The sequence below is a fragment of the Nerophis lumbriciformis genome, linkage group LG11 (genome assembly GCF_033978685.3).
Source record: "Nerophis lumbriciformis linkage group LG11, RoL_Nlum_v2.1, whole genome shotgun sequence".
Lineage (NCBI taxonomy): Eukaryota > Metazoa > Chordata > Actinopteri > Syngnathiformes > Syngnathidae > Nerophis > Nerophis lumbriciformis.
Genome location: NC_084558.2, coordinates 44,809,825 through 44,824,221, shown reverse-complemented (window position 1 = coordinate 44,824,221; position 14,397 = coordinate 44,809,825). Strand labels below are relative to the sequence as shown.

General features: G+C 41.3%; 1 protein-coding gene across 2 annotated transcripts in view; it reads left to right on the top strand.

Annotated features, from left to right (window-relative positions):
• Positions 1–14,397, top strand: part of dab2ipb (DAB2 interacting protein b) — a 426,738-nt gene that overhangs the window by 34,840 nt on the left and 377,501 nt on the right. For both annotated transcript variants that reach the window (XM_061966503.2, XM_072914155.1), the window contains exons 4-5: positions 4,270–4,394; positions 12,410–12,533. In XM_061966503.2, the coding sequence (XP_061822487.1) occupies positions 4,270–4,394; positions 12,410–12,533 (249 nt within the window). The remainder of the gene's footprint in view (positions 1–4,269; positions 4,395–12,409; positions 12,534–14,397) is intronic.

Here is a 14,397-nt window from a genome sequence, read left to right as displayed (position 1 = left end):
ACTTGTACATTATATTTATTCATTGCACACAGACTGATGCATTCAAATGTTTATTTCATTTAATTTTGATGATTTGAAGTGGCAACAAATGAAAATCCAAAATTCCGTGTGTCACAAAATTAGAATATTACTTAAGGCTAATACAAAAAAGGGATTTTTAGAAATGTTGGCCAACTGAAAAGTATGAAAATGAAAAATATGAGCATGTACAATACTCAATACTTGGTTGGAGCTCCTTTTGCCTCAATTACTGCGTTAATGCGGCGTGGCATGGAGTCGATGAGTTTCTGGCACTGCTCAGGTGTTATGAGAGCCCAGGTTGCTCTGATAGTGGCCTTCAACTCTTCTGCGTTTTTGGGAAATACCATGGTCCGTAAACCAGGCACGGGTAGATTTTGCGCTGTGTGCAGGCGCCAAGTCCTGTTAGAACTTGAAATCTCCATCGCCATAGAGCAGGTCAGCAGCAGGAAGCATGAAGTGCTCTAAAACTTGCTGGTAGACGGCTGCGTTGACCCTGGATCTCAGGAAACAGAGTGGACCGACACCAGCAGATGACATGGCACCCCAAACCATCACCCAACCATGCAAATTTTGCATTTCCTTTGGAAATCGAGGTCCCAGAGTCTGGAGGAAGACAGGAGAGGCACAGGATCCACGTTGCCTGAAGTCTAGTGTAAAGTTTCCACCATCAGTGATGGTTTGGGGTGCCATGTCATCTGCTGGTGTCGGTCCACTCTGTTTCCTGAGATCCAGGGTCAACGCAGCCGTCTACCAGCAAGTTTTAGAGCACTTCATGCTTCCTGCTGCTGACCTGCTCTATGGAGATGGAGATTTCAAGTTCCAACAGGACTTGGCGCCTGCACACAGCGCAAAATCTACCCGTGCCTGGTTTACGGACCATGGTATTTCTGTTCTAAATTGGCCCGCCAACTCCCCTGACTTTAGCCCCATAGAAAATCTGTGGGGTATTGTGAAAAGGAAGATGCAGAATGCCAGACCCAAAAACGCAGAAGAGTTGAAGGCCACTATCAGAGCAACCTGGGCTCTCATAACACCTGAGCAGTGCCAGAAACTCATCGACTCCATGCCACGCCGCATTAACGCAGTAATTGAGGCAAAAGGAGCTCCAACCAAGTATTGAGTATTGTACATGCTCATATTTTTCATTTTCATACTTTTCAGTTGGCCAACATTTCTAAAAATCCCTTTTTTGTATTAGCCTTAAGTAATATTCTAATTTTGTGACACACGGAATTTTGGATTTTCATTTGTTGCCACTTCAAATCATCAAAATTAAATGAAATAAACATTTGAATGCATCAGTCTGTGTGCAATGAATAAATATAATGTACAAGTTACACCTTTTGAATGCAATTACTGAAATAAATCAAGTTTTTCAAAATATTCTAATTTACTGGCTTTTACCTGTATATGTATGTATGTATGTGTATATGCTGCAAGGGCTTCTGGGTATTTGTTCTGTTGTGTTTGTTATGTTACGGTGCGGATGTTCTCCCGAAATGTGTTTGTCATTCTTGTTTGGTGTGTGTTCACAGTGTGGCGCATATTTGTAACAGTGTTAAAGTTGTTTATACGGCCACCCTCAGTGTGACCCGTATGGCTGTTGACCAGGTGTGTGTGTGAAAAGCCGTAGATATCATGTGATTGGGCCGGCACGCAAAGGCAGTGCCTTTTAAGGCACGCCCCCAATATTGTTGTCTGGGTGGGAATCGGGAGAAATTCGGGAGAATGGTTGCCCTGGAAGATTTTCGGGAGGGGCACTGAAATTCGGGAGTCTCCCGGGAAAATCGGGAGGGTTGGCAAGTATGACTGGGAGACGCAACTGCTCTGTACAGCGGCGTTTTAAAAAGTCATACATTTTACTTTTTGAAACCGATACCGATAATTTCTGATATTACATTTTAAGGCATTTATCGGCCAATAATATCGGACTGCCGATATTATCGGACATCTCTAGTTCCTATGGATTCCGGGGAAAAAAAATCCTAATTTTTCATCACGTTTCAATCAATTTTACTCATAATTTGATCAAAATAAACTCAAAATAAACTTAAATAATTCCCACAACATTTAATCAACGAAAAAGGCAGCAACATTGTGATATGAGAAAATACACTTTGTTGTACAAATGTTGAATATATTTGTCACTTTTTGACAGTAATGTTGGACTATTACACGGAAATTACCCAATTGTGGAGAAAAATCTTTAGCACTTTAGCGCAATAAACTAATAATTTTACAATATTACCATTATAATATTAAATTATACAGCAATAATCCTAGGAGAATAAACTAAATTCTATATTGGTAAATACTAAGGGTGTAACGGTACGTGTATTTGTATTGAACCGTTTCGGTACCGAACGAGTTTCCACACGGACATATTAAGTAGCGTACCGCACGTTGTGTAAACAATGCACAACACACGGCACGCTAGCAGCGACCAGGCTACGATAGACTGACCAAACGTCCTCTTTTTATCGGACATGTCCTCTTTTGCGGGGCTGTACGGGCAAAGTTTCTTAAATGCCTCGAATATCCGGCATTTTGAGTTAGGGTTGCGTGTATTTTCAATGTACGTTCAGGGTTAAGAAGGGGTTAAAAACAAAACAAATTGAGAAGGTGTGCGCAGCAGTATTCGTGAGTGAGGGGCAGAGACAGAGAAAGAGAGAGAGAGAGAGTTATGATAAACGTGCATGCGTCGCCAGGCTCTGCTTTTTAATCCATAGATTTATCAGATTTAATTTTTTATTATCTATAGCAGGGGTGTCAAAAGTTAAAGTTAAAGTTAAAGTACCAATGATTGTCACACACACACTAGGTGTGGCAAAATTATTCTCTGCATTTGACCCATCACCCTTGATCACCCCCTGGGAGGTGAGGGGAGCAGTGGGCACCAGCGGTGGCCGCGCCCGGGAATCATTTTGCTGATTTAACCCCCAATTCCAACCCTTGATGCTGAGTGCCAAGCAGGGAGGTAATGGGTGCCATTTTTATAGTCTTTGGTATGACTCGGCCGGGGTTTGAACTCACAACCTACCGATCTCAGGACGGACACTCTAACCACTAGGCCACTGAGTGGGCCCCGTAGGCCATTTGCGGCCCACAGCTAATGTTTTAGAGGCCCACGGCACATTTTAAAAATACAATAAAATAAACAAAAACATAACAAAAGTGAAATAAAAAAGCTTGAAGGTTAGATGTAATTTAGAAAAAGTTGCAATGTTGACTAATAAAACAAAGCTCTTTTTTTTTTTTTTCCAAACTGTCATTGCTCAAAACATAATATTGAATCAAAATCAATGTTATTATGAATTATTGACCTATCCAAGGTTCCCATTACTTCACATCAAATATTCCTCTAAGAAAAATATTTTTGGTGGAAGATTTTGCAAATTTGGTAAATAAATAACCAAAAAATGTATATTTTGTTGTTTTCTTACTGGACCGAAAATTAACCAAACCGTGACCTCTAAACCGAGGTACGTACCGAACCGAAATTTGTGTGTACCGTTACACCCTTAGTAAATACTATATTATTTCTTGTGATATTGCAATAAAATGTTTTTACAATAATTTCCATCATAAATAGTTTTTGTGAAATAAATGTATGTTTCCTGGGTGGATTCTCGCATGTTAATCTCGGCAGTAAAACCCGAATGAATTAAATATGTTCCTACTCAAAACAAACCTCACATTAATCTGACATGTTTATTAATAACATTACGTAACCGGCACCTGCCCGGATAGAAATTGTGTGCTTGAAACCATCGCAGAATGTGACGGTAAGCTGATAAGGTGCGTGCGTGCGTGTGTGTGTGTGTGTGTGTGTGTGTGTGTGTGTGTGTGACAATGTGTGTGTGTTTAAACATGACTTCTTTTGACAGCACGCTGACGGGCCGACCTGAAATATTAAAACTCTCGCTGCGGGAGCTCTCGGAGAATCACAACTGACAGATTTGTGACAAGCCCGAGCTTCACCTTGTATCGCTCACTTTGTTGGTTGCAGACCACCATCATGTATCCCAATATACAGACCCCAATTGTTTATAATATTCACTTTTTTATATTCGTAAAGGTAGTAGGAGAGTTGGTTCATCCTAAAAATAAAAAAAACGAACTGTAAACATATCGTCAGTGGATGATGTAAGACCTGCAGTATCAGCTTACAACCCCTGGGGGGCGTAAGTGTTTGGGGTGTTAAAAAGTACGCCACAGCTAACTTTTGCTTCTTCTCCTCCTCCTCAGATGTCCGATGTCCGTCGCGACATTGGCTGTCACGCGGTCGGTCCTTCGAAGAACAAAGCGCTTGGAAGCCCACGCATCGCCGATGGGTTTGTGACGGTCACGTGATGCTGAGGCATGAAGACCAGGTACTTGGATCTTGCACTGTCGGCATTACCATCCTGGTTGTATATTCAGAACACAAGCTCATGTGAAAAGGTTTTTGTTGTAATTGATAAATACATCATAATCTATTACTGTGGAGGTCTTGCTCTTCCGGGTTCTCTGGACCACCAATGACGGACATGACAGCCGTGTTCATCTTTGCGAACAATTAGCAATAAGTTGTGCTTTTCAGCCATGTTAAAGTTTCTCTCGCTCGTTCTCCACCATCAACAACCTCCGCTCCTTCCCGACTGCTGCCTTTAACAGAGCAACAGGTGAACAGACAAACACTCACAGCTGTGTCATCTACGCACCTGTCACTAATCTCGAAGCCGATCCTGACACACCCCGCTTTGCTGCAGGTCCGCAGGCCACGCCCCCCCCCCCCCACAATTACATATACAGTACAGGCCAAAAGTTTGTACACACCTTCTCATTCAATGCGTTTTCTTTATTTGCATGACTATTTACATTGTAGATTGTCACTGAAGGCATCACAACTATGAATGAACACATGTGGGGTTATGTCATACTTGCCAACCCTCCCGGATTTTCCGGGAGACTCCCGAAATTCAGCGCCTCTCCCGAAAACCTCCCGGGACAAATTTTCTCCCGAAAATCTCCCGAAATTCAGGCGTAGCTGAAGGCCACGCCCCCTCCAGCTCCATGCGGACCTGAGTCTGCTTTCCCACGATATAAACAGTGTGCTTGCCCAATCGCATTATAACTGTAGAATGATCGAGAGCCAGTTCTTGGTTTCTTATGTGGGTTTATTGTTAGGCAGTTTCATTAATGTCCTCCCAGCGCGGTAACAACACACAACAACAGCAGTCACGTTTTTGTCTACCGTAAAGCAGTTCGTCTGCCGTAAACAGCAATGTTGTGACACTCTTAAACAGGACAATACTGCCATCTATAACATCAATAACATATACGGCTTTTAGAGAGTGCAGTGCACAACTGCGCACACAACAAGGAGACGAAGCAGAAGAACGAGGAAGATACAGCCATGGCGACGCCGACGACGAGTAAGATGAAGAAATACGCTTTGTTGCACCTTTCCTGCCTGAGTCCGGCGATTAGTTGCAAATCTTGCTTTATTGATTGCTTGCACACAGCCAATCCAACACAAAACAAACTAGTCCCCGCCCGCACTCTTGCTACCGCTCCCTCTCTTCTCTCGCCCACACACTCACTGACGTCACTCACCTCACATGCTCACCTATTAAAGGGCCACACACACACATACGCTACTCTCATAACAGCTTGTAAGTTCCAAGCCGCAGCTGCGATTGGACCTGGATAGCCTACGGGAAGAAGTAGTGGACTACCAAGTGCTTGGCACTGGAGATCTTCCTCAGGAAGCAAAGATTGGGCCATGCTAGGGAGAGATGGAAGATTCCAGACTCTAATGCATTTGATGAAAGCACTTTTGTGCGTGCCACACAGCAATGCATCATCAGAGAGGGTGTTCAGCATGGTTAGAAAAATAGTGACAGAGAATAGAACAAGGATGGACAATTCAACCCTTAACTCAACAATGAGTAGATGAGTGTTATGTGTGTATATGTGTAGATAAATGAACACTGAAATTCAAGTATTTCTTTTATTTATATATATATATATATATATATATATATATATATATATATATATATATATATATATATATATATATCAATCAATCAATGTTTATTTATATAGCCCTAAATCACAAGTGTCTCAAAGGGCTGCACAAGCCACAACGACATCCTCGGTACAGAGCCCACATAAAGGCAAGGAAAAACTCACCCCAGTGGGATATAGATATATATATATATATATATATATATATATATATATATATATATATTAATTAAATACTTGACTTGGTGAATTCAAGCTGTAAATATACTCCTCCCCTCTTAACCACGCCCCTAACCACGCCCCCGCCCCAACCACGCCCCCGCCCCACCCCCGACCATGCCCACCCCACCCTGCTCCCCCTCCTCACGAAATCGGAGGTCTCAAGGTTGGCAAGTATGGGTTATGTACTTAACAAAAAAAAAGGTGAAATAACCGAAAGCATGTTTTATATTCTCGTGTCTTCAAAATAGCCACATTTTGCCCTGATTACTGCTTTGCACACTCTTGGCATTCTCTCGATGAGCTTCAAGAGGTAGTCCCCTGAAGTGGTTTTCACTTCACAGGTGTCATTGTTTTGATGCCTTCAGTGACAATCTACCCGGTAAATAGTCATGAAAATAAAGAAAACACATTGTAATGAGCAGGTGTGTCCAAACTTTTGACATGTACTGTACATACAGGTACGTCTCAATGAATTTATATGTGGAGCAAACGTTATTTAAGTTCAGAAATTCCATTCACTCGAAGACCAATTGAAGGTTCAGGAGGCTTTTGCGGTTAAATTGCTCAAATTTAACAAGATAGGCCTACCGAATGACAATTTCTAGAGATGTCCGATAATATCGGGCTGCCGATAAATGCTTTAAAATGTAATATCGGAAATTATCGGTATCGGTTTCAAAATTATCGGTATCGGTTTCAAAAAGTAAAATGTGTGACTTTTTAAAATGCCGCTGTGTACACGGATGTAGGGAGAAATACAGAGCGCCAATAAACCTTAAAGGCACTGCCAGTCACATATCTACGGCTTTTCACACACACACCAGTGAATGCAAAGCATACTTGATCAACAGCCATACAGGTCACACTGAGGGTGGCCGTATAAACAACTTAAACACTGTTACAAATATGCGCCACACTGTGAACCCACACCAAACAAGAATGACAAACACATTTCGGGAGAACATCCGCGCCGTAACACAACATAAACACCACAGAACAAATACCCAGAAGCCCTTGCAGCACTAACTCTTCCGGGACGCTACAATACACGCCCCCCACTACCTCCTACCCAATACCCCCCCCAACCCCGCCCACTTCAACCTCCTCATGCTCTCCCAGGAAGAGCATGTCCCAAATTCCAAGCTGCTGTTTTGAGGCATGTTAAAAAAAAATAATGCACTTTGTGACTTCAATAATAGATATGGCAGTGCCATGTTATCGCATTTCTTTCCAAAACTTGAGTTGATTTATTTTGGAAAACCTTGTTACATTGTTCAATGCATTCAGCGGGGCATCACAACAAAATTAGGCATAATAATGTGTCAATTCCACGACTGTGTATATCGGTATCGGTTGATATCAGAATCGGTAATTAAGAGTTGGACAATATCGGATATCGACAAAAAAGCCATTATCGGACATCTCTCACAATTCCTATTCACTGTTCGATCAAAATGATCAAGAAATGGACAATTGTAGTTATGAATTATTTCAGTCTGTGTAGTGAATTAAAAAGAGTTTCATTTTTTAAACTGAATTTTAGGAAATTAATTGGTTCTTAAACAGGGTTTGTAAATCAAAGTTTGTATGTAGAAGCAAATTCCTCCATAAACAATGTAAATATGAGTCCATATTTTAGTGACGGTTTGTACACTTTGAACACAATATAAAGTGCTATACAGTACTGTATATCAAACAAACACAACTGTCTCTTTGTTAACGAGCCAACACAAGAAGAAGAAGCTGAACTGTCGTGTATGTGCTACACACAGAAGTCCCTTTGGTGCCCTCACAAACAATCAGAAATCATAAAGAAAACTTAAATTTTCCAACAATATCGTTACAATAATCAACATTTTAAAAAGTTAAATCCACTTACAGTGAATTATCGGCAAAGCGCTCATGAGGAGCAGCTCACAACAAGCGAATAGAGGGAGAGAAAGGAGAGGGTGTGTGTGTCTGCTTTGGGAGAGGCGCCACTGAACGAGAGGTATTCGTCTCCGCTGTGAAATAAGTCCAGTTTTGGCCTATTTTTCAAGAAAAATCGGTTCTCATCACAAATAAAAACGTGCCGGGGTACGAAGCAGGCTTTTTCAATCTTTACAATACAAGCAAGCACAAAAATGGCTGCCAGCGGGACTCAAAATAAATAAATGAAGCGTTCCTACACAGAGGAATATTTGGCACGATCTAAAAGCTTTTAAATGTAAAAGTATGCAAAGAGTGGGGTCCATAAAGCCATGGTCCACGTAATAAAATGGATGAAAGAAGAAAAAATTAAATGTTATTGGGATGTACCTGCATAGGGTGATATATAAAATAACGTTTAAATTAATAATATAATGAAAATGATTAAAAACATAAATTATATTGAACATATTTTAATTGTATTTTTGTCGCTTTAATCACGTATACCGTATTTTTCGGAGTAAAAGTCGCTCCTGAGTATAAGTCGCACCCCCGGCCAAACTATGAAAAAAACTGTGACTTATTGTCCGAAAAATGCGGTATTGTAGTGGCGTCCTGTACAAAAAGTGCACTTTTAATTTAGTGTTGTTTTGATATGTCATCTTAGTGACATCATGCACAAAAGTGCACTCATAGCTTGTTTTAAAATGTCTCTGACAATCTTGCACTTTCTGTCTTGGAAATGACATGACTGTTTGTGCCACTGCTTAATAACTGTTTAATAAATACAGTTGTAGTAAGTTGACTTAGTTGTGATTTCCCTCTCTGCATGAAAATTTAAAATAAGCATATATTAATGAAGTATGAACAGGAATGTTTTAATGTAGACACATAGAATCATCATACTGGTGTGATTATATGCATCAAGTAGGGGTGTAACGGTACGTGTATTTGTATTGAACCGTTTCGGTACGGGGGGTTCGGTTCGGTTCGGAGGTGTACCGAACGAGATTCCACACGAACATATAAAGTAGCCGCCTAAGCTAAAGTCTTAACAAGCTGCTCCGCTTCCTTCTGCCTGTCTCTGTCAGTACTCCGCAGCACCTAGAATTGTCCCACCCACACAACCATCTGATTGGTTACATACAGAGCGGTAACAGCCAATCAGCAGTGCATATTCAGAGCGGTAACAGCCAATCAGCAGTGCGTATTCAGAGCGCATGTAGTCAGTGCTTAGCGTTTAGCAGGTAAGCATCAGGCAGCGGACTCTCCCCAAATTATAATAAACACCTCCCAGTCAACTACTAGTAACATCACTATGAGCCCGTTGACCTTCTAGAAATATAAACTGCAGCTCAGCTCGCTCACAGTCCTGGCTTGAGGTGAAGGCTAATTCGCTTTTAGCGTAACGTTAGCTCATTTTACTGTGCGTGTGTGTGTGTTACGGACAGCAAAGCCCTGTCTGTCTGTTATTTCACTTTACCTTTTTCTGTGTTGATTGAGCTGTGTTGAAGCAGCAAAAAAGGGCATTATGTTAAATGAAGAGTTTCTGTCAGTTGATATAATAATGTAAGAGCATCTTTAAGCCTACATGAACTCCATAGTGTTCAGGGATGAATAGTCTCTCCTATTGCTATTGTACTATTTTTTCAGCTATAGTTACATTAATCATTAGTAATGTAGCAGCTTAGTTTTGGTCCCTGCTATCACATGTTGATAAAAATATAACATTTACATAATAAAAATCAACTACAGGCTTCCCAAATGCTGTAATAAATTAAGCATGATGAGTTGACTTGAATCTGTTTAATGTTGCACTTTTTATATGTAGAAACATTTTTTTGTCATTTTATTTAATCTGAGCAACAACTTGAGGCAGTTTGATGTTGATTAGCGTGGGCAGAATTATTATAGTGTTCCAAATGTTAAAATGATAAAGCCATTGTTTACAAATTTAGTAAATAAATAACCAAAAAAATTTATATTTTGTTGTTTTCTTACTGTACCGAAAATGAACCAAACCGTGACCTCTAAACCGAGGTACGTACCGAACCGAAATTTTTGTGTACCGTTACACCCCTAGCATCAAGTGTTCATTCAAGGCTAAGTCAAAATATCGAGATATATATCATGTATCGTGACATGGCCTAAAAATATTGAGATATTATTAAAAGGCCATATCGCCCAGCCCTACTTGAAAGTCCTTAAAGGGGAACATTATCACCAGACCTATGTAAGCGTCAATATATACCTTGATGTTGCAGAAAAAAAGACCATATATTATTTTAACCGATTTCCGAACTCGAAAAGGGGGAATTTTGGCGAATTAAACGCCTTTCTAATATTCGCTCTCGGAGCGATGACGTCACAACGTGGCGTTACATCGGGAAGCAATCCGCCATTTTCTCAAACACCGAGTCAAATCAGCTCTGTTATTTTCCGTTTTTTTCGACTGTTTTCCGTACCTTGGAGACATCATGCCTCGTCGGTGTGTTGTCGGAGGGTGTAACAACACGAACAGGGACGGATTCAAGTTGCACCAGTGGCCCAAAGATGCGAAAGTGGCAAGAAATTGGACGTTTGTTCCGCACACTTTACCGACGAAAGCTATGCTACGACAGAGATGGCAAGAATGTGTGGATATCCTGCGACACTCAAAGCAGATGCATTTCCAACGATAAAGTCAAAGAAATCTGCCGCCAGACCCCCATTGAATCTGCCGGAGTGTGTGAGCAATTCAGGGACAAAGGACCTCGGTAGCACGGCAAGCAATGGCGGCAGTTTGTTCCCGTAGACGAGCGAGCTAAACCTCCTGGATGTCTTGGCTCACACCGTCCCGAAGATGATCAAGAGAAGAATATCGACCTTAGCTTCCCTGGCCTGCTGACATGAGGGTATGTCTACAGAATATATTAATTGATGAACATTGGGCTGTCTGCACTCTCAAAGTGCATGCTGTAAACCTAGTTCATAGTTGTTAGTTTCCTTTAATGCCAAACAAACACATACCAATCGTTGGTTAGAAGGCGATCGCCGAATTCGTCCTCGCTTTCTCCCGTGTCGTTTTCGTCGGTTTCGCTTGCATACGGTTCAAACCGATATGACTCAATAGCTTCAGTTTCTTCTTCAATTTCCTTTTCGCCACCTGCCTCCACACTACAACCATCCGTTTCAATACATTCGTAATCTGTTGAATCGCTTAAGCCGCTGAAATCCGAGTCTGAATCCGAGCTAATGTCGCTATAGCTTGCTGTTCTTTCCGCCATGTTTGTTTGTGTTGGCTTCACTATGTGACGTCACAGGATAATGGACGGGTGTATATAACGATGGTTAAAATCAGGCACTTTGAAGCTTTTTTTTAGGGATATTGCGTGATGGGTAAAATTTTGAAAAAAACTTCGAAAAATATAATAAGCCACACACGCAAAGTACTGGAAATTGATACCGTTGTGACCGATTCCCCTTGGTAACGGGAATTGGTACCATAGCAATACAAATGCGAACAATACTCATCCTTAGGCGAAAGCTAGGCCAGCCTGATTACATTCGTAATCTGTTGAATCGCTTAAGCCGCTAAAATCCAAGTCTGAATCAGAGCTAATGTCGCTATAGCTTGCTGTTCTTTCTGCCATGTTTGTTTGTGTTGACTTCACTATGTGACGTCACAGGAAAATGGACGGGTGGTTAAAATCAGGCACTTTGAAGCTTTTTTTTAGGGATATTGCGTGATGGGTAAAATTTTGAAAAAAACTTCGAAAAATATAATAAGCCACTGGGAACTGATTTTTAATGGTTTTGACCATTCTGAAATTGTGATAATGTTCCCCTTTAAAAAGTGCTTGAATTTGGCCATGGAGAAGGGGTACGAAGCCTGTCGTATGCATTGAGCTCCAACACAAATTGCGGTGTTCTTATTTGTGAGAGTTGGGAGACAAAAGGCGAAGATGTTCGAGGTCATCTGGCCCCCTTTTGTCCATTTAATCTCATACTAGCAAACATTGGTCATGCAGGCTTTTTGCAAGATAAGTCCTGACATAGACTGATGCCCTTTCTCTCATTCCACGCTGCTCATTTATCAACAGCTGTATTGTTGCCGCTGCTACGCCGGCAGTAAAACACAGCACCGCCGATAAGCGCCCCCTAGGGGCCGTGCGTCAATGTCAGGCTATTGTCCCCCCGTTGGCCTTCTTGTCCGACTCAGTTCTGGGTTCTTCTGTTCTGGCATGCTGTCTCCCTCCGTCAGACGTTCCTCCAGGAGCAGCGGAGAAGGTGCGCGCCAAGCAGGGTTCATCTTCTGCGGCGCACCATCAGCGTGCCAGCAGAGACGCTCTTCCCTGAGCTGCGCAGTCAGCCGTCCACTGAGAGCGGTGAGCAGCCTGAGGACACACACACACACATAGACGTTTAGTTTTTTGTAAGTGCTTAAATGATTAATATGCAAGGTATTAAATATTCAAGACTTGTTCAGCGTAGTTATGTAAAACATAGGAGTGTGCAGTCTGTGTGACATCCATTGCTGGAGTTGTATCAGCTTAAAGTAGCACAGGATGTTTTTTTGGGTTTTTTTTGTAATTAGGTTTGCACAAAACTACACATCAATGTATTTTGATATGTTTCAAAAATGTCAAAAACCCATGAAAAATTTCATTATTGGCTTTATTTGAACAGAAAATCCTGTAATACATTAAACATATGTTTCTTATTGCATTCAAAGAACAATTTAGGCATTAAATAAGATAGTGAATGTACTAGGCAACTTTTCTTTTAATAGTAAGCCTAATTTGTCTGCTGATGTATGCAGTAACCAGTGACGTGCAGTGAGGTTCATGGCTGGTGAGGCACTGACTTCATCACAGTCAGATTTACAAACATATGAACCCTAAAGAGTATCTTATTCACCAATTGATTGGCAGCAGTTAACGGGTTATGTTTAAAAGCTCATACCAGCATTCTTCCCTGCTTGGCACTCAGCATCAAGGGTTGGAATTGGGGGTTAAATCACCAAAAATGATTCCCGGGCGCGGCGCCGCTGCTGCCCACTGCTGCCCACTGCTGCCCACTGCTCCCCTCACCTCCCAGGGGGTGATCAAGGGGATGGGTCAAATGCAGAGGACACATTTCATTACACCTAGTGTGTGTGTGACAATCATTGCTACTTTAACTTAACTTTAACTTTACACATACAAACTGTAGCACACAAAAAAGCACATTTAATTTAAAAAAACGTTATTATGGTCTTACCTTTACTTATAAAATAAGTCCATGAGCCGCTGTTGTGCTGGATTAATGCACCCCCTGACGAGAGTGTTATATCAACTAAAGTCCTCACTTAAACTTTCCACGTGCAAGATTGAATCTATTTAAAAAAGTGTAACCGAGGGTTTATAAATGTCGCCTATACTGTATGAAACTACAAAATAACAAACACGGAGGCTCCAGTTTACACGAGGACCACTTTATTTACCTTCTTTCAAAAACCTCCGCTCCACTCCGTGTCATCACTTCCGCTCTTAGCGCCTTCAAAATAAGAGCTCAAGGCATATACTGTATAACAGCGCATAACAGGAACTTAACATCACAAAGAGAAAAAAGCCCATGAAAATAGGTTACAAAAGTTATTTAATAAGAAGCCAAAAAGTGCAAAAACATTCATGTTCGTGTTGGAGGAGTTGTGAATTACATACACCTGCAGTCTGCAGGTGTACCTAATGTTGTGGCCCTGCAGTCATTCACAACTCCTCCAACACGAACATTATTGTTTTTGCACTTTTTGGCTTCTTATGAAATAACTTTTTTAAATAGATTCAATCTTGCACGTGGAAAGTTTAAGTGTGGGCTTTAGTTGATATCACAATTCTACGGCGGGGGTGCAGGAGGCGGGATTACTGGAGCCTCAGCCAGTGCGTCTTTTGCAGCCGTTTTATGATCGCTCAGCACAAGAAATACGTCACACATACAGTTGTTGACAAAATACACTGTACATTATATACCTCAGCTAACTAAACTATGGAAATGTATAATATAGTTCATATAGCAATACAGTCTCACTGCACAGCAGGCCAGCAGTTAGCCGAGTCCGGAATCCATGTTGAGGCACTGAGTGACGTGCCTCAACTGGCTGCTGTTCCCCGCACCGTCTCTTCTCAGTATTTGAACGGCAAATGTGAAAATTCAGCCATTTTGAATAAAAATAATCTAAAACTGGTGAAGTTAAATGGAAAATAACTCTAT